The sequence below is a fragment of the Zeus faber genome (assembly GCF_960531495.2).
Source record: "Zeus faber genome assembly, chromosome: 16".
NCBI lineage: Eukaryota > Metazoa > Chordata > Actinopteri > Zeiformes > Zeidae > Zeus > Zeus faber.
This window is the reverse complement of record NC_137202.1, coordinates 3,801,197-3,823,627: the sequence shown is the minus strand read 5'-3', so window position 1 is coordinate 3,823,627 and position 22,431 is coordinate 3,801,197. Positions and strand designations below refer to the sequence as shown.

The following is a 22,431-nucleotide window of genomic DNA, read 5'->3' as shown; positions in this document are numbered from 1 at the left end:
GTAATTCTCTTATACACAATACACACATATACAGTATACATACTTATCCCTCTCTCTCTCTTTTTGCTTGACTTTCCGTTTTACTATTGTAATACTGGTGGAATCCTTCTTTCCAAGGCCCCTTAATCTGGACTGTCCAGCAGCCAGCGCACCGCAAGTTAGATGTCAACTTCCTTGTAGCTTTTATGAAGTCTTGAACTGGAAGAGGTCCGAGGGATCCCTCTCCTCGAGGCAGCATCTGGGCATCTTGTGGTGAAGCTTCTGTGATTGACAATTTACTTCTCTGCTGGGCAGAAAAGTCATATAAGGGAAACAATGAGGAAAGAAGATAGTTTGGCTCCTCCTTTGGCTACGTGCAAAATGCTTCAGAAAACAACACCCGGGATGCCAATGTCGCCCTTGTTGTGGCAGGTCGAAAACCCCCTGTGAGCAGGCAAAAACGGCAGCGTCCACGAAGAGCCTTTTGGCACAGTCCACACGGCATCACAGTTGTCTTCTGTGGCGGCACAGTTTGTTTCTCTTCCAGGTGTAGCGGAAAACGAATAATTAAATTCATTTTAAACCACAAGACTGGACTGGAGCACAAGCTTGCTCTCAAGCCTGAGGGTCAGCCTGTGAGCTACAGCATGGACATGTTTTCTAGCATGTGGGGTTGAGAGTGTGGGTGTGTGTTGGGTCCTGCTAGCGACTCTATCTTGTGCTCTCTCCCGGCAGGACCCAGAGCCCCGCCCCGGGCCAGCACCATCATAGTTTCTCCGGACACGCCGGCAAACTCAAAGGCAAACGTCCCGTAGAACAACATGATGATGACGCAGAACAGCCACTCAAAGATGGCTGATGCGTGTTGCAGGATGAAGCTCTCCTGAACGAAAAAGACGCCACCTGGAGCAGGAGGTTAAGGAAAATAGCAAAAAATAGCAACAAAACTACCATTATTTTGGACGTGGAGCGCAAACATGAATGTCATTGTGATTGCAACGTATCCTGATATAAATACTGGCTTTCGAGTAATTTTGCCATACACAATGACTGCTAGAATTTAATTAAGAATTATAATTAATCCTGGAAAGGGTTAAAGAGTCAATACAATTCAGTCAAGTCTGTAATCAAGGTAAAGAACATCCACAAAAAAAACCCAAGAAAATAAACTAAGCCGTAATAGGGTGGCAGACTGGAGGGCACCTCCCCTTATTCCAAAGTATAACCTAACCCCAATCTCAGATGATGGGGACAGCACCATCTACAGGTTGAACACGGGTTATTGTAAGTGATCGGATTCAATTAGTACCAAGTAATGACCCTTGCCATCTTTTGCATTGTGAGTAACATCACATGGCACTAGTCTAAGCTCACCTGTGTTCACTTGGTTCAGATGGTGCTGTCTCTACGTTTTGAGATTAGGGTGTGGTCACTCTTATCTGCAAGCTTTGAGTACCGTCCACCTGTGAGCGGGAGCAGAGGATACTGAGGACCAGAGCGATAAAGGCCAGCAGAGTCATGGCCAGCCGGAGGTGGCCCACGCTGTATTCCCCCTGCGTCTTAGCCAGGCGGTAGGTCAGCGCAGACTGCAGGCACACAAACAGCATGCTGGTGGGGAAGGCCACACCGGCTCCCACATAGTGAAGAACTTTGGCATTATCCACCTGTACCATGAAGAAATGAAGAAAAGGGGGGAATTCAAATGAGTTAGATAGAGACTATTAAGAAAGGAATTGGATATTGTTTCTACATCATACTAAAACAGGCCATTGAAGTGAAGAGAATATTACAACAGAAAAATCGGATTTGTTGATATCCAGACAGTTATTAATACAGGTGTAAAACACCCAAGACACATTGAGCATCCGATTATTCAAACCACATTCAGAGGTGGACACTGATGCATGTAACCACATTGTTAATGTGGAATATACAGTATATAAATATGCACATGCGCCCCGACCTGCATTCATCATCTGCATATAAGAAATTCTGCAACTCATTCAACAATTAAATACCTAATTTGAAAAAATAACAGTTTAGAGTCATATTGCAACCAGGGCCATAAAAGCATAGCAATGCTAAAGAAAAATCTCCTTCAGTTGGCTTACATGAGAAACCGTAGTTATTTACAGATAAGTGGGGAAAATCGGATCTCAAGTAGTCACTGTGGTCACCTCTGTCTTATTTGTAGCACTGTCACGACCATGGCATTTTAGATGATGAATAATTATCATTCAAATATTGCAATTTACAATTTAATTGTCCCCATTGTATGGCAATATAATATTAGCATAAAATAAGATTTTTTAATTGTACAATTACAGAAGAGCCACATATGAGCATTGAAGTTTGAAACACAAAAATTTAAGTGAACAGTTAATTTTCCTCACCCCAACGGATGAAAACACACTTAATTCACATTCTATTTGCTGCCTTTATATTTCTAACAGAGATATCACATTCCCCTTTGGATGGAAAAAAAAGGATGGAAACATGATTTTACAAATAGATCACGATCTGTTCAAATAGGCCATTATGCAATAATTGTGACAGCTGTACTTATTTGGACAAATATCTGGACACCGGACAATGTCTTTGTCTTCCTTGTACTAGGCCGTCTTTGAGGAAGTTCCAAGCAGGAAGTAATCCAAAGATAATCAGAGGTACAGGCAGAGGACGAGAGCAGTAGCAAACAATAGAAAGTCTCCTTGTCCCTGCTGGTCACAAGCAACGAGAGAGACAATACACAAAAGAGCAGCTTGAAGGCATGTGACTGCAGTGCCACACACACACACACACACACACACACACACACACACACACACACACACACACACACACACACACACACACACACACACACACACACACACACACACACACACACACACACACACACACACACACACACGTCTGTAGGACCAAATGTACCGATTCAGATCAGAGAACAGAATTATGAAGCTTTAACCAACACAAGGGAATCCACACAGAGGAGCTGTGCCTTGAACTACCCCAACAGGAACACTTTTGTCTCCAAGGACTTTGCAGAATTGGACAGAAGGATGGCAAGAATTGCTTGTGTTAGCTTAGCTATGGCCGACTAGTCAAAGCAGATTAAGGCCTTGGGATTAGAATAAAAGCTTCCATCTGTTGGCAATGATTCGAGAGGATCATTAAAACCATAGACTCAAAGTTATTCAGCTTTTCTCTAGTTTTGGCTTGTAAGCTATTTATCCATTGACCTGAGAAGTACATTCTGAACATTCTTCTCTTGTGGACTAATCTGTGTAGTGACCAAGTAAGATCTCTTAGCATCTCAATATGAACAAACTCACATGGGCCGACAGGATTTATTTCTTACATTTCCTCGTGTACAACAGCGGCAGAAGAGATGGGAGAGAATGTCAAGGTCAGGGAGGTGGATAATTCTTGGAATTCTGTTGAGTATTGAAGCATAAAGACAGCAATCTCTTGGTTTAGCGCCCCCCACGGTAAAGAAGCCATGAAGAACACGTATTTCTTCCAGTCCGGTACCTTTCCAACCAGCTCTGTCACACTTTACTTGTGCTGAAAAAAGCTAAGTACTGTAGAACTGCTGCTCCCTTACTTGCAAAAATAAATACGTCCAAAGACAATAAATGCAAAGCCGAGTTGCATGCACGCTCACTTGTATCAAGGCTACAGACTCTAAATTCGACTTCACTTGACTTAGCAGTTAGTTAATAGTTGTAAATCAAGCTGGGAGAAAAACATGTTGATAATGATGTTCATTAAGCACTGTGTGGATTCAACACTGGCAAATGTGTGTGTGTGTGTGTGTGTGTGTGTGTGTGTGTGTGTGTGTGTGTGTGTGTGTGTGTGTGTGTGTGTGTGTGTGTGAGTATCTGAGTGAGTTGTGTGTGTGATACAGTTACACTTATTTTATAATTGATTCTTATTCTGCATTCACATGTTGATGTTAAAAAAAAACAACAACCTTAAAACCCGTGTTTATACGCAATGGGAGAATGACCGCAGCAGCAAATTACTTAAAAATATGGTAAACGTTGCCATGTTGATTAGCAGAGTGGTTCCAAACCAAGTTGTGGCAATGCTGGCTATTATACAGATATGCGGTTTTTTTTGGGGGGGGGGGGTAAACAAATAAAAATGACATCACATGTGGGGACATCTCATCTCGGTCATCAGTCATCTCATCTCATCTCGGCACTAATCCTCAACGCATCTTTGTAGACGGCTGTTATACAGCTCCTCCAAGTCTGCGTTTCTTCCTCGAAACAACTTCTTGGTTATCCCCACATAATGGCGGGATGATGAGGATGAAGTTGAGAGAGTGTAACTTTTGTCTGGGCAGTATTGTGTCCGTCGCTGTTCTTTTGAAAATCAATCAATAGAATAAGAAAATTCCCTCCCACATCAGCTAGGACCATGCGCATACAGTGCAATAGTAAACATACAGTATATAGCACACGGTGTGCAGTTTCAGTAGAAATAAATGTAAAGGAGGGAGATGAGAGTCAGTGGGAAGTGAAAGACTGTGGAGCTAGCAAACGCCCTCATCTTGTTTCTCTGAAATCAGGCTTTGAATGCCAACATGGTCTACCAAGAGGGAAGCAGGTAGGATCCCGCTCGCTCAGAGATGGAAACATTTAGTCTCTCCGTGTGGTCCACCAAGCCAAAGCTTTTCAAAAAGCCAATCGGGACAGTGTTTGCCATTGTGTAACATGTCGCTCAATGGATGCAAAGAAACCCTTTGTCTGTGACTCCGACCAGAGGTGTGGCTGAATAAATGAATAGTAATATATATTGGTATTCATTCCAATCGATGTAAGAGTCAATCGAGGTCACGCTCCGTCAGCCAGGAAATTAAAACAAAACCCTTAAAAAACAAAAAATAAAAAAATTGAACAGGAAATAAAAACAAATGGAGAAAAAGAGATGACAGGTGAGTGTGACAGGGGAAAATCGAGGATTTGTGCATTTTTTGTTTCCCCATTCTATAAAAAGGAAACAAAAGGGAAGAAAGAAACCTAATTAGGCACCAGCCATTTCTGCATTGACCTGCTTCCTGCACAATGGTGATTAATGTAGTCTTAATGTGCCACACGTGTTTTTAACATGCCATCTTAAGCCCCTTTCCCACTTGCACTGAAAGTCGTAAAATCTACCGGCAACGTTCCGTATTTGCGTCATGTGGGAATGGGAGCCGGTGTCGAGGTAACAAAAAAGTCATTCTGTAAATTTCCACACTCTCAGTAGTATCATTTCGGGCAAATTGCCGGAACAGCTGTGAATGGAAGTGTGTGGGAATGGAAGTAGTAACATTTCAGTAAAGTAGGGGTGGAGCTGAATACAAATAGTGCACAAGTAGTGGGTTTTTACAAATATTTGTATCATAAAAAAATTATTTGTTTTCAAGAAGGGGGGAAAAAAAAAAAAAAAACATTCAGACACCTCTCGCGTGAGCATTACAGTGGGGCAAAAAAGTATTTAGTCAGCCACCAATTGTGCAAGTTCTCCCACTTAAAAAGATGAGAGAGGCCTGTAATTTTCATCATAGGTTCACTTCAACTATGAGACACAGAATATGGGGAAAGAATCAGATAATCACATTGTAGGATTTTTAATGAATTCATTGGTAAATTCCTCGGTAAAATAAGTATTTGGTCACCTACAAACAAGCAAGAATTCTGGCTTTCACAGACCTGTAACTTTTTCTTTAAGAGGCTCCTCTGTCCTCCACTCGTTACCTGTATCAATGACACCTGTTTGAACTCGTTATCAGTATAAAAGACACCTGTCCACAACCTCAAACAGTCACACTCCAAACTCCACTATGGCCAAGACCAAAGAGCTGTCAAAGGACACCAGAAACAAAATTGTAGACCTGCACCAGGCTGGGAAGACTGAATCTGCAATAGGTAAGCAGCTTGTTGTGAAGAAATCAACTGTGGGAGCAATTATTAGAAAATGGAAGACATACCAGACCACTGATAATCTCCCTCGATCTGGGGCTCCACGCAAGATCTCACCCGTGGGGTCAAAATGATCACAAGAACGGTGAGCAAACATCCCAGAACCACATGGGGGGACCTAGTGAATGACCTGCAGAGAGCTGGGACCAAAGTAACAAAGGCTACCATCAGTTACACACTACGCCGCCAGGGACTCAAATCCTGCAGTGCCAGACGTGTCCCCCTGCTTAAGCCAGTACATGTCCAGGCCCGTCTGAAGTTTGCTAGAGAGCATTTGGATGATCCAGAAGAGGATTGGGAGAATGTCATATGGTCAGATGAAACCAAAATAGAACTTTTTGGTAAAAACTCAACTTGTCGTGTTTGGAGGAGAAAGAAAGCTGAGTTGCATCCAAAGAACACCATACCTACTGTGAAGCATGGGGGTGGAAACATCATGCTTTGGGGCTGTTTTTCTGCAAAGGGACCAGGACGACTGATCCGTGTAAATGAAAGAATGAATGGGGCCATGTATCGTGAGATTTTGAGTGAAAACCTCCTTCCATCAGCAAGGGCATTGAAGATGAAACGTGGCTGGGTCTTTCAGCATGACAATGATCCCAAACACACCGCCCGGGCAACGAAGGAGTGGCTTCGTAAGAAGCATTTCAAGGTCCTGAAGTGGCCTAGCAGTCTCCAGATCTCAACCCCATAGGAAATCTTTGGAGGGAGTTGAAAGTCCGTGTTGCCTTGCGACAGCCCCAAAACATCACTGCTCTAGAGGAGATCTGCATGGAGGAATGGGCCAAAATACCAGCAACAGTGTATGAAAACCTTGTGAAGACTTACAGAAAACGTTTGACCTCTGTCATTGCAAACAAAGGGTATATAACAAAGTATTGAGATGAACTTTTGTTATTGACCAAATACTTATTTTCTACCATAATTTGCAAATAAATTCTTTAAAAATCAGACAATGGGATTTTCTGGATTTTTTTTCTCATTTTGTCTCTCATAGTTGAGGTGAACCTATGATGAAAATAACAGGCCTCTCTCATCTTTTTAAGTGGGAGAACTTGCACAATTGGTGGCTGACTAAATACTTTTTTGCCCCACTGTATGTACTGTATCTGTAACAGTCATCTATGTGGGAAGGGACTCCATACGAAACTATTCCGTAAATGTGTGAATGACTACCTAGTGCCTTTGCCGGATATTTTTTTTTTTTAATCTGGCAATGTTACAGATTCAGGAAAGGAGCATTATTTGTGAAATGTGAGTGGGATTCATTTGTGTGTAAAACAAGGCACAATTACATTGTTTTTTCCATTCATAAATCTTTTAGAATAGCTACAAGTTTATGCATGTGTGAACAACATTTATACTCCCTCAAGACCACGTCTGTCATATTTAGGACATCCATCTAAAGCTAATCAAACACAAACAAATCCAGCCTTAAAGTGTTATAAACTTATTCCTACCCCCCCCCCCCCTTTCAAAAATGGGGTTAATGTATAATACCTTTCAATTCCATTGTAATGTGAAAGTTAAAGGACAATACTCCTGTTAAATTGAGTGTTGGCCAGCACACATATTTTACATTAAACATAACCTCCTGATTACCTGATGGTAAAGAAAGTAATTCGACAAAATGTCATATTTTAGTTCCGTGTTTGTGTGCGTTATCTAGTTTTATGTTTTGCTTTCCCTGCACCCGCTGCACCACTAAATGTTAACTCATCTAATACCAAGTAATACAACAGCACTTCAGCAGTTGCCATGTCACTTCACGGTCTCCTATCTTCTGTCTAAACCTCTCTACCATTTTTATTTGTCAAGTGTCATTGGCAGTATTACAGATTTGTAGACTTTAATGTGTGCAAATTGCTTACATTACATGTTACATTACATTACATTGCATGTACTTCAATTACAATTATTGGGATTTATCAAGACTCAAACAAAAAAATCAACCCTGAATCCAGAGTTTCTAGTGAATTAAAATCTCTGAAAAATAAACAGAGGAATGGATAAAAGAGACTCCAAAAACGGCCAGACACACCCATCCTCACCACAGAATCATAAAACAGAGACTAATACACCGGCAGAGCGGATTGTTTTCATCCTCTCTTCCCTTTCATCTCCTTTCCCTCTCTGGGTTTTGACAACAGCTGTGCTGCCAAATCTGAACCTCAGCCTCAAGCACAGCTGGCCCCGACCTCAGGTAACACTGTGCGTGGGCAAAATGCTGCTCCTGTCAACCGTCTATCCATCCATCCACTCATCAATCCCTTAACTATTGATATCGCTAGCCCTTCAGATCATCGGTTGGCCTCAGAAGAGAGAGTTCCAGGCTGCCAAAGCTTTACATAACACACAGCTCCACGCCGGACTCTCTCAGCTGCTTAATGTGTTGTTGCAGCTGTAGTGTGGTGGGCTTGTGATGCATCCCGCACTTTCATCTGTAATGGCTTGACATAGTTTGACACGGTCACAGTTTTGTGTGTGTGTGTTTCTGTTCTTTGACACAACATGGCATGACAACAGACGCAATGGCTGACGATTGTTTAATCTATAATACAGTTTTTACACCAAAATTAGCAGGTTTACCCAGGTTTTTTTTTTTTTTTAAACCTGACTAGACCAGCAAATTGTAGGCGATTGATGCCTTTTCCCCATTGTCAGGAGAAACGCAGTTTTGTTTTTTTTCCTGGTGTGTCGCATCACGAACGCACCGGAAAAAGGGGCGTAGAGAAACAGTAGAGGAGACAGCAACTTAAATAAACAACGACATAAAACTTTAAAACTTGGGGAAAAAAAGTATTTTAAGCCGTTGAAAAGACTGCAGCAAACGCTCTAATGTTTGTATTGAATTCACTAAATGTTTATTATTTATTTTATCATTTTATACATATCTTTTACTAATATTTTTCCATTATTTATTTAAATAGTTTTGGTTGGTAATTGTTTTTGTTGATCATTCCTTTTAAGAAAGAGTAATGCTTTTTTTTTTTTATATAAATGAAGGGAAAAATAAACCTCCGTATCACAGTTGACAGTTTACTGATTATAGCCTAAATGTGCCAAGAAATATTATTTTTTATGTTCCATGTAGATGCACACCAACTACAAAATCACCCCAATCATTATAGAATGAGTAATTATTTCCAAATATATATATAGATAGATAGATAGATAGATTGATAAATAGATAAATAGATAAATAGATAATTTTTTTTTTCCCAGTCTTAATGCAATGAGCCAACTTTGTAGTTTTGTATGTTCTATGTAGATGCACACCAACTACAAAATCAACCCAATCATTATAGAATGAGTAATTCTTTCCAAAGATAGATAGATAGATAGATAGATAGATAGATAGTGCCCATCACTTTATCTGATATACTGAAGCTGCCACGTGGTATTTTCTAGTCACGCAGTGAATATTCTATACTATTGGATACAGATGATATGGTATATGGTCCAGTGGCTGAGAGCTGGTATACAATTGGTTGTAGACTGGGCCCATTGCTATGTACACCACGCTTCGGCGGACATGATGAATCACTTTGCCGAGCTCTTCCCGTAAATTCCTCCCAGTTTTCTAGAGCTGCTCACTTCAAGTCTCAGGGTTAAGAGAACGCTTTTCATCTTGTCATCTCTACCAACACAGTCTATGCTTTTCCACCAGTCACACTACCCTACACACCAGTTCTACAGTTTGGTCAAACAGTGGACTCCACTTTCAGAATTTTCTATTCCCACATCAGCTGTTGTAAAGACACAAAGCTACGTGCACTCAAGTGTCAAGCCTTGGGTTGTCCTATCCTCCAATTTCATGTCATACGGAGAGAGTTATTTGCGAAATACTGAACTTTGTCCCTAGCTGACCAGCCATGAAGGAGACATATCCTACATCAAGCGGCTATTGCCATTTCCTGTACGTAACTTAATCAACCTACAATAAATGAATGGCAGAGGCCAGGAAGAGCGACAGGGAGGAAATAACATGCAAATTGAAATACATTATATATCAAATCTGAATTTAATCAATCAGACTTCAGTTTAAAATATCACTGAATACTTTAAGGAGCAGAGGATACCAGTAAGAGGGCTGCGGGTCTGAAAACAAATAAGACAGCTTTATGTTGAAACACTGAGCAGGAACATGATAAGTCATGCACAAATGCACACTTGAATGATTATGCATTTACATAATGATACTCAGGGTGAACGAGTATCTGAATAACACAACCAACATGGCATAGTCAGTTTTTCCAGCAGTGGCAGCAAGCCCTCGGAAAAGAGCACAGCACAGATTATTTTCATTGAATAAGGACACAGCCCAGAAACCAAACACTGTCTATTCTTCCCATCCCCAGTCCTTGTTCCTACAGTAACCCAAATGAAGACCTATTACAGCTAACGGTGCACACACACACACACACACACACACACACACACACACACACACACACACACACACACACACACACACACACACACACACACACACACACACACACACACACACACACACACACACACACACACACACACACACTTTAAGGTTCTTTGAGAGCTACAGGCAAGGAATTCAGTTGTAGATCTGCCTTACCAGTGAAACGCAAACATTAAACCCTCAGGAGGAAGACAGCACAATTGAGTGTGTGCTGACATAGATCTCCCGTGGCTCAGAGTGACAGCAGCCTGTAGATAATGTGTGTGTGTGAGTGTGTGTGTCGGCACACGCTGGAGGACTACAGAATTTATGTTATTGGATTTCAATACTTTTACTACTCCTACTACTCCATTTTCTTTTGCAAGTCACACTTATATATCATTAGGGTTCCAGCCCGCACACCATTCTTCAGGGATATTTAAACTCAACTCCAGAAGAGCAACAGACAACAGAGCACATTGACTGGGCCACACGTAAGGCCACACAAACTGAGTCAAAAACAACCAAAAACATAACCGTGTTTGTGTCCTCACACATGGAGTTTGTTAAGAGCTCCAGAGCAACATGGCACAATGGTGTTCGTTTTATTTTAGTCGCAAAAGTTGATGAAATGTCTGAGGGACCTGTTTTAATGGAACCGTGTTGTTGGGAGCTTCCACACAGAGTGTTTCCTTCCAGAGACACTGTGAGGCCGGACTTCGTGGACTACAGGGAGTAGACAGCCACGTTCTAATTTTTAGGATAAAGTAATAACATACAAAAAGCTTGTAGTAGTAATTCTGCGTCTCACCAGGACTCTGTGTCATTATGTCAGCTGATGCGGCGTTCAATGGAAACTCTGAAAATTGGACCTCGTTTTAGTTGTCAAGCTAAAGTAAACACGAGCAACAGCCAGATTTGTAATTGGTGCCGATACGAAGTGATGGTGTGTTTTGCGGGAATTCGGAAAACTAATTCGTATATAACACGACTAAGCTGGACCCCGTGTATTGCTGCCTGCAGCCATATTTATTATTATTATTGGTCTATTTCTTTTATATTTCAAGGTATATTAGTATGCCGTTTACAGTACTGTCACCTTTCTATGATACGTGGGCCCCACCAAATTCCCGGTAAATTTTGCTATATTTTATAGAGATTACCTAGTGTGGCAGACTCAGGGCGTGGTCGAGCAGACCCCGGGAGGCAAGGGGAAGTCAGCGTGGTAGACTGACGCTCCCCGCCTCGGTGCCAGCTCTGGCCAGTTGCATGACTGGCCAATCACAGCAGCTGGGAAGGTTTCTTATACGTCTGTCTTGTCTTGCAGAAAAGAAATGACGGGGAAGGTGCGGGAGCGCTGTGAGGGAGTCCCAGACGAGGCCCGTCCACTAAAAGTCTTTTTGTACGATCTGCACTGGAGCTTGTTTATAAATTGTGTGAAATAAAACTCGCCGTGCCGGCGCTGCAACACGGCTAAACCCAGTGTCAAGCGTCCTTGGCGAGAACCTTGTGTAGTGATTGTGCTACACCTAGATTCTCAGAAATATCAGAGATTTCAAACGCAATATTTCACAGCGATTAAATTTGACTTTTTAAGCACACAGTCAGGCTGGACTGTATTAACGTTTCATCCATTGCCCAGTGTTTTATGTTTACATCCAACGACGCCATTGTTAAAAGGCTCACTGAGACGAATTTAACACACACTCAACAGTATTTAAATCATTTCATATACATTTACAAAAAAAGAAAAAAAAAGCCAGATTGGTGCATGTACAAGACCACGGCTCCTTATATAGACGGAAATGAGAACAACTGTCACATAGGAACGACATAGATGAACGCCGTGGCTGTTTGTTGTGATTACTGTACTTTTACTAAGGACTACCAGCTGCTGATTCCAGCGCCATCGCCATGGAAACACAAACCGTGAAGTCGGCGCGACTCGGCAGCACTTCACAGCTTTTTTTTTTTTTTTTGGGACAAATTGTCAATCACGCGGAAGGAGGCAGATTTCACGGTCCATGATGCGATTTTCACGGCCGTGAATTTGGTAGGGCTCTGATGTGATCACTAGCATCTTGTTGTTTCTTATTTGTCAAATAAATCTAAGAATTGCATATCAAAGTTGTATCGTAATAGACTGGCCTTGAAAATGGTCCGAGAACAATTTTGAGAAAAATTAATAAAAACACATAAAAAAACATATTTTTTGAGTGTTATTTGTATTTGAAAACCCAGATATCATTACATACATTGGGAAATTAGAGAAATGTAAATGATCTGGACCTTTTGGCCACATTGCCCAGCCCTAACTGAGAGGCAGCTTTCATCGCTGAGCGTTGCCCGGAGTCGGCTGGACCTACCTGGAAGTTTCCCACCATGATGAGTCCAGCGGCACAGATCCAACCTGTGGAGAGGCTGGCTGTGTTGAGAACACAGTTCTGGTGCTTCTCTATGACGTGGGCGTAGCGAAGCAGCACGATAGCCATTACTGCAGGAAAGAAAGGAGGTTGGGAGTCATTTTGGGATTGTAATAAATGCTTAGCACTTCAACCATATAAAGTAGACAATGTACAAAGGACTAGACAAAATAATTAAGCATTAAAGTATAGGCGATTCAACATTCCTCAATTTTGGGAATCTGTTGGGACTGCATTTAATCACAGGCTCATCAGAGGCTACAGCAGAGCGGCAAGTTTCTCAATAGTAAAGAATTTGAGGCGTGGGTGTTAGCGAGGTTGTGCTACGAACAGTTCTAAATGATGGAAAACAACATTTTTAATAAGGCCTGGGTTGAAAAACTGCAAACCCATTATTTAAACACATGTTTAAGGTTGTAGATTTTTCTTAATAGCTGTTCTACGGAAGCACCATGCATTTTCCTCTTCCACTGGAAGTCCTCCTGCCAAAAAAGTATGATTAAGATTTCCAAGATGTCCATTTAGTATTTCCTGGATGGGTTTTCCTCGTTAAGAAGCGGGAAGATGGGGCGGGGAAATTAGCGTGTGGTTCAAAGTGGGGAGGTGGCAGTCTTGGAATTGGACTTCCCCATCGTTAAACGGCAAGTGGGGGAACATAGAGTGGATGAAGCAGATTACTTCTAATGGGATGTGACTGGGGGTATTGTTGCCGCTGCCGGGAGCTGGCGGTTGCTTTTTGTAAGCCACTCACGATGGGAGCTTAATGGAAAGTGACTTGGTTTTGGTGAAAGCAGAACAGGGAGAAGGAGTGAAGGGGTGGAAAGAACAGAGGGACAGATAGACAGCAGCAACCTCCCCCACCCTGAGCACTGTCTTAGAGGCTGAACGGTTATCTTAAGCCCGTCACCACCTCCGTGTCGGAGACAGGCTTAAAAAGGGCTTGCGCTGTCAAAGATGCATGATAATTGAATGACAGACTCAAAAGGTGCAGGGTAGAACAATGACAGGCCTTGTGTGCACTGACCAGGTTTTAGCAGTGCTGTGGCCCATCTGGCTAGAAGCCAGTATCTCCCACAGTCATCAGAATTTGGCTAAACCTAGCTACACAAAAGCCAAAGTAGCGGCATTTCATAAGCTGATGAGACGAGGCCAGCTCTAGCTACAAACTGTAAACTATTACCGGTTATGTTCCAATTTCTGCAGTCAAACAGCTATGAATGTACATAATTTTCAAATTTGGTGATTAAAACAATGCCAACAGCCTGTAATTTGAATTTTAGCAACAGTAGAAGCATCAACTTTCTATTACTCATGCACTCCTCGTTCTACTCAAGCTCTATTGATGAGGTTGCAAGGCTTTTTCCATTGCTATGAAATTATTTTGGGTGAAGGATTTAAATTACTTGAATGGAGACTAACAGAAATATCTTCAGGGTTTGGGGGGAAAAAAAAACAACAGCTTTTTTGTTTTGTGAGCCCTCATGGAAAGGAAGGAAGATCTTGCTTGGGGAGTAGAAAGTAATTGCGGTTCTCTGTATTAAATTAAAGTGACACGGTCTCTGCTCTGCAGACTCTCTGGCTGTGGAACAGCCTCCATTCAATCCAGGCAACATCGATGGGCTGGCTGACCTTAAAACGCAGGTTACTTCTTCTTAAAAATGCACTTTGTTTGCATTCAATTATGGTTTTGTAATTCTTCTCGACTGAGCCGAACCTCATGCATTGCATTGCGGCACCAAGGAGAAGGCCGATTTTGGTGTACATTCCTGTGCATCCCCCCATGGAGGATGCATTCTGTGCACAAGGCTGACAGACTCCCACACAGAGCACATCTTTAATGTCTGATGAATAAGCAGAAGCACTGCGTCTTGCACCTGGTAGCAGAAGGTCAGGAAAAGCTTCTGACTGACAGTCCAACAACCAGGAATGATATAACACGGTTTAACATCCCTGATCACTGAACGCGTCCTCGTTCTCCCCTCTTCTTTCAAATTAGGGAGCCCAGGGGGAGGAAGCAGAGCGCTGGCTAACACCCACAGCCAGGAGCCAGACACGCTGGACACCCCCCAGCATTATTCTCCTGTGGAAGTGACACCCCACCACACAAACACTTAAAAGCATGCGCAACTTTGCCGTTACGAGCAATGACGCATGCTTCAGTATATCTACACAGACAGAGATGGACAACAGATGTAAATTCTGACACACACACACACCAAAACTCAACAATCAATCCTCATGCTTTTGTTTATAAGTGGCTACTTTTGCCTGGAGATTCCTGCAGGCACATGTGGGTACGTTGTGTTTAAAGAGAAACCAATTCACCCAACTGACACACACACACACACACACACACACACACACACACACACACACACACACACACACACACACACACACACACACACACACACACACACACACACACACACACCCCTCGCTGCCTTCTGTGCAACAGCAGGTATGTGGACAGAGAATACATGCATTGTTTTTACACACTTGTGTGGGTGTGTGTAGAAAAGAAAATAGGAATAATAATTGCACAAGGCTATGCACAGTTCAATGAGTGCAAGAGATCCTAGATAGGATTGAACTTGTGAGCTTAGCATAGCAGGCAACAATCTACATAGCGAGTTGTAAATCATGAAGCCAAGAGACTGACTGAGATTTGAGACAATGGCCCATTGTGTTTGGTTCTTAAAATTTTGATTACACTCGTAATTGTAAAGAATTGCTCTCCAGAGAAAGTTTGAAGAAAAATGTTCCACTGGACATGTTTTTCATAGTGATCAGGTTTTTTTTTCTATCTACCTGATAATGTGTGTAGATACTGTAATACTCTCTAGCTTATATTTGGATGTGGAGTACCGGTGATTCTGATGAGTCTGATTAAATCAATATCGTGCTGGAGGTTGTGCTGTTATACTGTATATCAGCACATCTTTACTGATATACAGTTTTAGGAACAAAACAAGAGTGGCTCACAAGTGTGATATTTATCATGCAGTCATTTGAGATTATGATTTTTGTTATTTAATCAGCTACGCAAGCAACGAAATTCTATTAGCCGACCAACATGTGGCCGGGGCTTCCTGGCTGTAAGCTAGGCAGCTACAGCCAGCGTACTAACAGCATCCCATGAACTTCCATTTAGGACAAAATCTAACACAAAAACTATTCTTTTTGGCAATGATTTCCCAGAATTTTAGGGATGACTATTGTTGCTTCCATCAGACATTAACACAGGAAATATTAAAGAAACAATCATTGTAATGTGGATATTATGTCCATGCAGCTAGAGGCGTTGCCAAAAGTCCGAAAACTGCATCATTGTAATGTAACACAGCCTTAAAGACAACATTTAATATCACAATAATCAAAATGCCAGATATCTAGTCTTAAATAACAATATAAATATTATATTGATATATCACTGAGCCCTACATCCATTAGTAGGAAAAAACTTGTCATTTAGTGAGAATTTATATCGGGACCAAACTATCTGCCCCTTTGAATGTAATATATACTGTAATTACAAGCCTGGCTGACAGAAGACACAGCAAACCACAGGGAACCGCGAGCAGATGCTCTCTTCTTAAGAACCAAAACAGAAATGAGGCCATGATCACAGCGTGTTTTTGTGTGTGATCTACAGCAAACTGGCTGGATAACTGATGTTTTGAGGACAAGATGATGCTGACGCTTTTTGCGTCATCTAACACCTGAGACGGAACCTAGACGTCCCACGCAAATAGACACATACTGTATATACACACACACACAGCTTATTTCTGAATAATTAAGGGCAGTAAGTAATGATGGTTTTTCCCTCAAAAGGCTTGATTAAATTGGGCAAGGCAGTAGCAGTTTAATTTTTCCCCAAGCATGTTGTGATTTATGCAGGTTATGGTTCATGAGTGCCGGGCAATAAAATGATAACGCTGATTATCGCAAAATAAAACAAGCGTCGATCATTTCTGTCTTGCTCAGATTTGTTCATTTGTTAAGGCAAGAGGCAACGAAAAGCCAATCCATCTGGATCTAAAGCTGACCTCCGCCTCCAGTCAATCACGTTAGTCGCTATAGAAAGAAGCCCCGCCCCCTCCCTCGTGGGTAGGTTGCACTTGTAAACACAGCGGCAGCGGAGACAGAGCAGCAGCGTGAGCAACTCAGAGGAGAAGGGTGATGTAGAGTTGACAAATGAGGGACACATACATCGATAGTTTGGCAATTTTTTGGGGATATTTCATTTCCGACCCAAAGCAGATGGTAAATATCCATTATGTAAAATATGTCGATGAGACGTGCCGGCAAAGACGGGCAACACCGCAAACTTTATTATTTATTTGGAGTAAGGCCGACTTGCCACATCCATTTAGTTTTTGATTTTAGCTACATTTCATTTAAGTGAAATTTTAATTAAAGCAGTTGCGCTTATTACTTCTTACTTACATTACGAGTGCTGTGCAATATTGCATTATATAAAAAAAAATTAGCATTTTATCTTTGCTTTATTTGATTTTTGCTTTATTTTACTTTTATTGAAAAAAGACAATGCTGAATGCAGCTTAGTTTTGTTTGAACCCTTTTTTTAAGAATGCAGATACGGTAATGACTTTTCTGATAAGAAAAGCACAGAAAAAACACAAAAATAATATTATAGTCAAAAACAACTAAGTGGGGCATATAGTAGGCATTGTGTTCTTTAATATTTAAATGGATTATTTCACATTCTCTGTGAATTTGTGGATCACTTAATTTGGGACATGTTTTATGGTGGTTTCATGAGAATAACCTAGCTACTATGGCAACTGAAATATGCTCCCGTGTTGCTACAGAGGACACCACATCTCCAGCAGGGGCCCACATTTTTGTCTGTCTCACAGTTACAATAAGATAAATGCTTCAGCACACACACACACACACACACACACACACACACACACACACACACACACACACACACACACACACACACACACACACACACACACACACACACACACACACACACACACACACACACACACACACACACACACGTTCAGGGGTCAGGTTTGGCCAACACCGCTGGACAAACATCAAGACTTTCACGGTTGCCTGTACAGGTTTCACACTGGACTGCAAGAGTTAAAGGACCAGACCGGTGTCAAATTAAGTTTTAGTCAATTTTCTGTTCGCCACACACATTTTGCGTTACCCCCCCGACCCTATTACGACTTTAAAATATTGTCTCTACTCTCGGGTTTTGAAACAATTTGAACAATATGATGAGAAATGTACCTTGAAGTGATCTCCTACACCAGGCTTGTGCCGATCGGATATTGACATTTGAAGATATGATTGACGATTGTTTTTTCCTACGGCGATATTGAGGCAATTCTAGCTTTTTAAATACAAATGATCGCCCAACCCTATCCTGCACCCACTAGCAATTACTGTAATGTGTATTTTTGTCAAAGTTACCTTTTCAAATGGAATTATGGAAAATTAACAATACAGTGACAAGGTTGTATGATGATAAGGTTCTGCTATGTCCCAAACATATAACAATAAGGCATTGATATTATATTTCCCATGAAATGCTTGAAATGTATAAAGAAATCGAATAAAAAATAATGCCTATCTGTAGTTTTCATCCAGCTGGAAGACAACACTCAGCGCTTATGGGAGTTTTTTTTGTTGCCTATTCTGGTCGTGTATTGCGCGACACAGCCACGCTATTATTGATCTGTCCTTGCCCCCCTCCTCTCTAAGGTCTCATACTCCAGCCTAGAGTCTGCCAGACAGACGAGCCCAAAATAGCGGACACTAGGCATGGAGCCCCTCCCTGACAACACACATGGGATACATTTACTGAAGCAAAGCAGTCAGGAAGGCTCAACCACACACACACACAGAGAGAGAGAGAGAGAGAGAGAGAGAGAGAGAGAGAGAGAGAGAGAGAGAGAGAGAGAGAGAGAGAGAGAGAGAGAGAGAGAGAGAGAGAGAGAGAGAGAGAGAGAGAGAGAGAGAGAGAGAGAGAGAGAGAGAGAGAGAGAGAGAGAGAGAGAGAGAGAGAGAGAGAGAGAGAGACAGAGAGAGAGAGAGAGAGAGAGAGAGAGACATAGAGACAGAGAGAGAGACAGAGAGACATAGAGACATAGAGACATAGAGACATAGAGACATAGAGAGAATACTGGACTTAGACACATTAAAATGAAATCAACTTTGTGATCTGCGCCCAAAGCATTACCTCCAAATATTATGAAATTCTATTCATGTGAAAATGTCTGTATGTGGGGGTTTGAGTTATGGGGGAAACTTTTTCTTTTTTTAACCCATGTTCCAGTAACATTCAGGCTTTTCCTGGCCTGGCTTTTGGAAAGGTTCTTAGCAACTTGCGGGGCTTGTGGTTTTCCATGAGAATTTCTATTTGCTATTTTGAGATATCTTGAGATATAAACATTCCCTTAGTGATTCATAGAAACAATCTAGACGGACCACTGAAACGGGCTCATGGAGCCAATAGATTGTTCAAAACAGCCATCACTGCCATATCTGCTAAAATAAAATATGTGGCTTAAAAACTAATGTGAAGCAGGTTAAATGAAGGCTGATAAAAATTCTGCTTCCTACTAGTTAGAAAAAAAGCTTCTTTTATGGCGGTGTTCAAATGAGCATTTCATGCTCGGAATGGAAATAATGTGTTAGATGCCAATGTCTGAAGGCTTATCCTACAAACAGATTATTATGGATGATATGGGCAAATAAAAATCAATCATAATAGTCTCTCCCATCGAAACATAACTCTTCAAATCTAATATTTATTTTTCTGCAAGAAAATTTAGATGTTTTGTTAGATAAAACCACAGAACAGCACCAAAATCTATCAACAAAGCGAATGCCGCCAGTGTGTGTGTGTGTGTGTGTGTGTGTGTGTGTGTGTGTGTGTCTGTGTCTCTCTTACCCATGAAGGAGCCTGTGCTGCATATGAGGCTGAAGAAGCAGCTCTCAGGAGGCAGAGTCCCACACTTACTGCAGGAGAAAGGTGAGAGAAGGCAATAGGTCAAAATCTGGGCTGCGAAAAGGTTAAGATCCCCTTCAGGGATGCAAATGTATGTACATATACACACACATACACACATATACCTAGTGTGTTTTTTTTGCCGGTAGATCTACATTAACGACTAATTTCTAAATGCCTCAGACACTTCGACTAACAAAAGACTATTTCGTTAACATCCCAAGCTATTTTGTTGCTAAATAATTGCCAGAAGATTACAGCTAGGTACTGTAGCTCATACAAATCAATTAATACCAAACTCAGAACAAGTGCAACCCAGAATTTGTCAAGCCAGCCCTGAGAAAACTTGCATTCACCCATTGTGGCCGTTCAGTCCACACTCCTACGCAGAAAGTTGGAGGCGTTCCAGCGCCAAATAGTCAGAGTGTGCGTTCAGTTGCAAGCCATATTTTGTGCCTTTCTTTTGACGACATCAAGCCCACTCTGGCCCGTGCTCTCTCACACAGGTGGTAAACATTTTGGCTGCACTGGCTGCCTTCTCTAAATGCCATGAAGATGCTTGTATGGTCAATTTATTTTAGGAATAGATAATTTTATATTTTAGAAAAGAGAATAGGGGCAATAGTCTGGAAGCACAAATATTTTCCATACTCTTATTTTTTCCATAATTATGCAGACCTGGAAATTACTAAAATCAAATTCCATACTTTTCCATAATGCGCAGGAACCCTATATATGTAATAATAGACAAAATAATTTAGTTTTTATATTTTTATTGGGAGTGTTGGGAGTTTGCACATTCCCTTAGCAACATATCATAACGTTTTACCACGGTACCTCCCCCTCGCTCCCTCGTGCAGTTCAGAAAGTGCCGTTATCCCATGACGTACAGAAAGAGCCGTTTGCCGTCTCCCATGTTCCATGTGAATGCAGCCAAGGGCTCAAGAGAGTGAATGTGTACCCATCACGCACGTTGCTTTGGTTCCATAAGGAAACAGTCAAATAAAATAGCCAACATCCAAAATAAAAACACACTGTTTTGGCGCACCAATCACAGGCGCCCCATCGCTGGCGACCGTGGGCACAGCTGGTACGGTCAGAGAGGGAGCAAACAAGGCGCAGAGCCACAATTATTCGTCCGAACCCCCCTGTCCCCCCCGTTATATTACATTACATTAAGTCAGACGTTTTTATCCAAAGCGACTTACAATTATTCAAACACCGATGGACGCAGCCATCAGGAGCAATTAGGGGTCAAGTGTCTTGGTCAAGGACACTACAGCATGCTAGCAGGAGGAGCCTGGGATCGAACCAGCGACCTTTAGATCACTAGACCACCAGCTCTACCTCCTGAGCTTACTGGCACTGTTCTGTAAAATTCTGCTGCTTTGACATCTTAAATAGCCTGTTATCTTAACTTGATCTCTGTAGCAGCCCCATTGGGTATATTTACACTCAATATTGCAGGAGAGGAGGAAAAGGGAGGTGGGCAAGGAGACCCTGTGCCCTGGTTCACACCCACATAAAGCTAAAGCCTTCTCAGCTGACTCACACACACACACACACACACACACACACACACACACACACACACACACACACACACACACACACACACACACACACACACACACACACACACACACACACACACACACACACACACACACCTCTTTAACCCCTCCCCACTGGCTCCCTCGCTATAATAAAATAAAAATATCTAGGAATTTTTTGATTGTCATTATTTGGTTTTAGTATTTTTCTGGCTTGCTAGGCTACCATGCCCTGTTATGTTCTGATGCAGCTGAAACTAACAGTTACCGTTGTCTCAGTCAGTACGCCAGTACAGACCCCCCCCCCCCCCCGCCGTGACCAGTTTTCCATTAGCTAGCTATGGCTGAAAAAAGTAGCCTGAGGTGAAAAAAGAATAGTTTCAGAGGAAAACCGAGAATTCAATGATACTGGACAATCTTAGTTGCCCAGAGCCAAAAAAGTGTTAAAGGTTGCTTCCCCTGCTCTAGATCAACTCTGAGTCTATAGATAGAAAAATAAATTATATAAATTATATAGTGTACGTATAAAACTCTGAAATGCCTCTTATACGTATATACCTCTGTAGGTGAGAACAATTTACACAGAAACTACAAGCCTGAGAGCACCTTTATATTTTAAAGTGTGGTGTTTGTTATGTGCTTTTGACACTTGAAATATCCAGTTGTTACATAATGTTTACACAGATTAGCCACTGTAAATTAGTAAAAACATCCCTGTGTACTATTCTAAATAACGTGCTGAAATGTAAACCAAAGCCAGAGATGTGAACCTGCGTGTGTGCAGGAAAGTACGAGTCTGTTAAACAGCGAGTCCGTATTGACATCCACAGAGTCTTTGATATAAACCACAGTATTTACATTCTCCGTCTGGCCCTTGATGTTCCAAAAAGCTCAACAAAAGAAGTGGGAGGCTCTCCATTTCCCCCAAAATGAAAGCCGACTCCTCTCTCTCGAGGGAATTCCTGTGCGTGTGTATTTGGCAAGTGCAGACCCATGCTTTGCCTGTCATCCCCACTGCCACGGTGGCAGGCAGGAGATTTCCGCCGCAAGTTATTTTCAGAACACACACACA

At 41.8% G+C, this 22,431-nt stretch overlaps 1 protein-coding gene across 1 annotated transcript in view; it reads right to left on the bottom strand.

Moving 5' to 3' along the window:
• Nucleotides 1-619: 619 nt before the first annotated feature.
• Nucleotides 620-22,431, bottom strand: part of LOC307242587 (transmembrane protein 150A) — a gene marked incomplete at its 3' end in the record, with an annotated part of 30,105 nt that continues 8,293 nt past the window's right edge. Inside the window, exons 4-7 of the mRNA XM_080017096.1 lie at nt 19,750-19,817; nt 12,744-12,871; nt 1,466-1,643; nt 620-882 (exon numbers count right to left, since the gene is read on the bottom strand). Coding sequence (XP_079873222.1) covers nt 620-882; nt 1,466-1,643; nt 12,744-12,871; nt 19,750-19,817 — 637 coding nt within the window. The remainder of the gene's footprint in view (nt 883-1,465; nt 1,644-12,743; nt 12,872-19,749; nt 19,818-22,431) is intronic.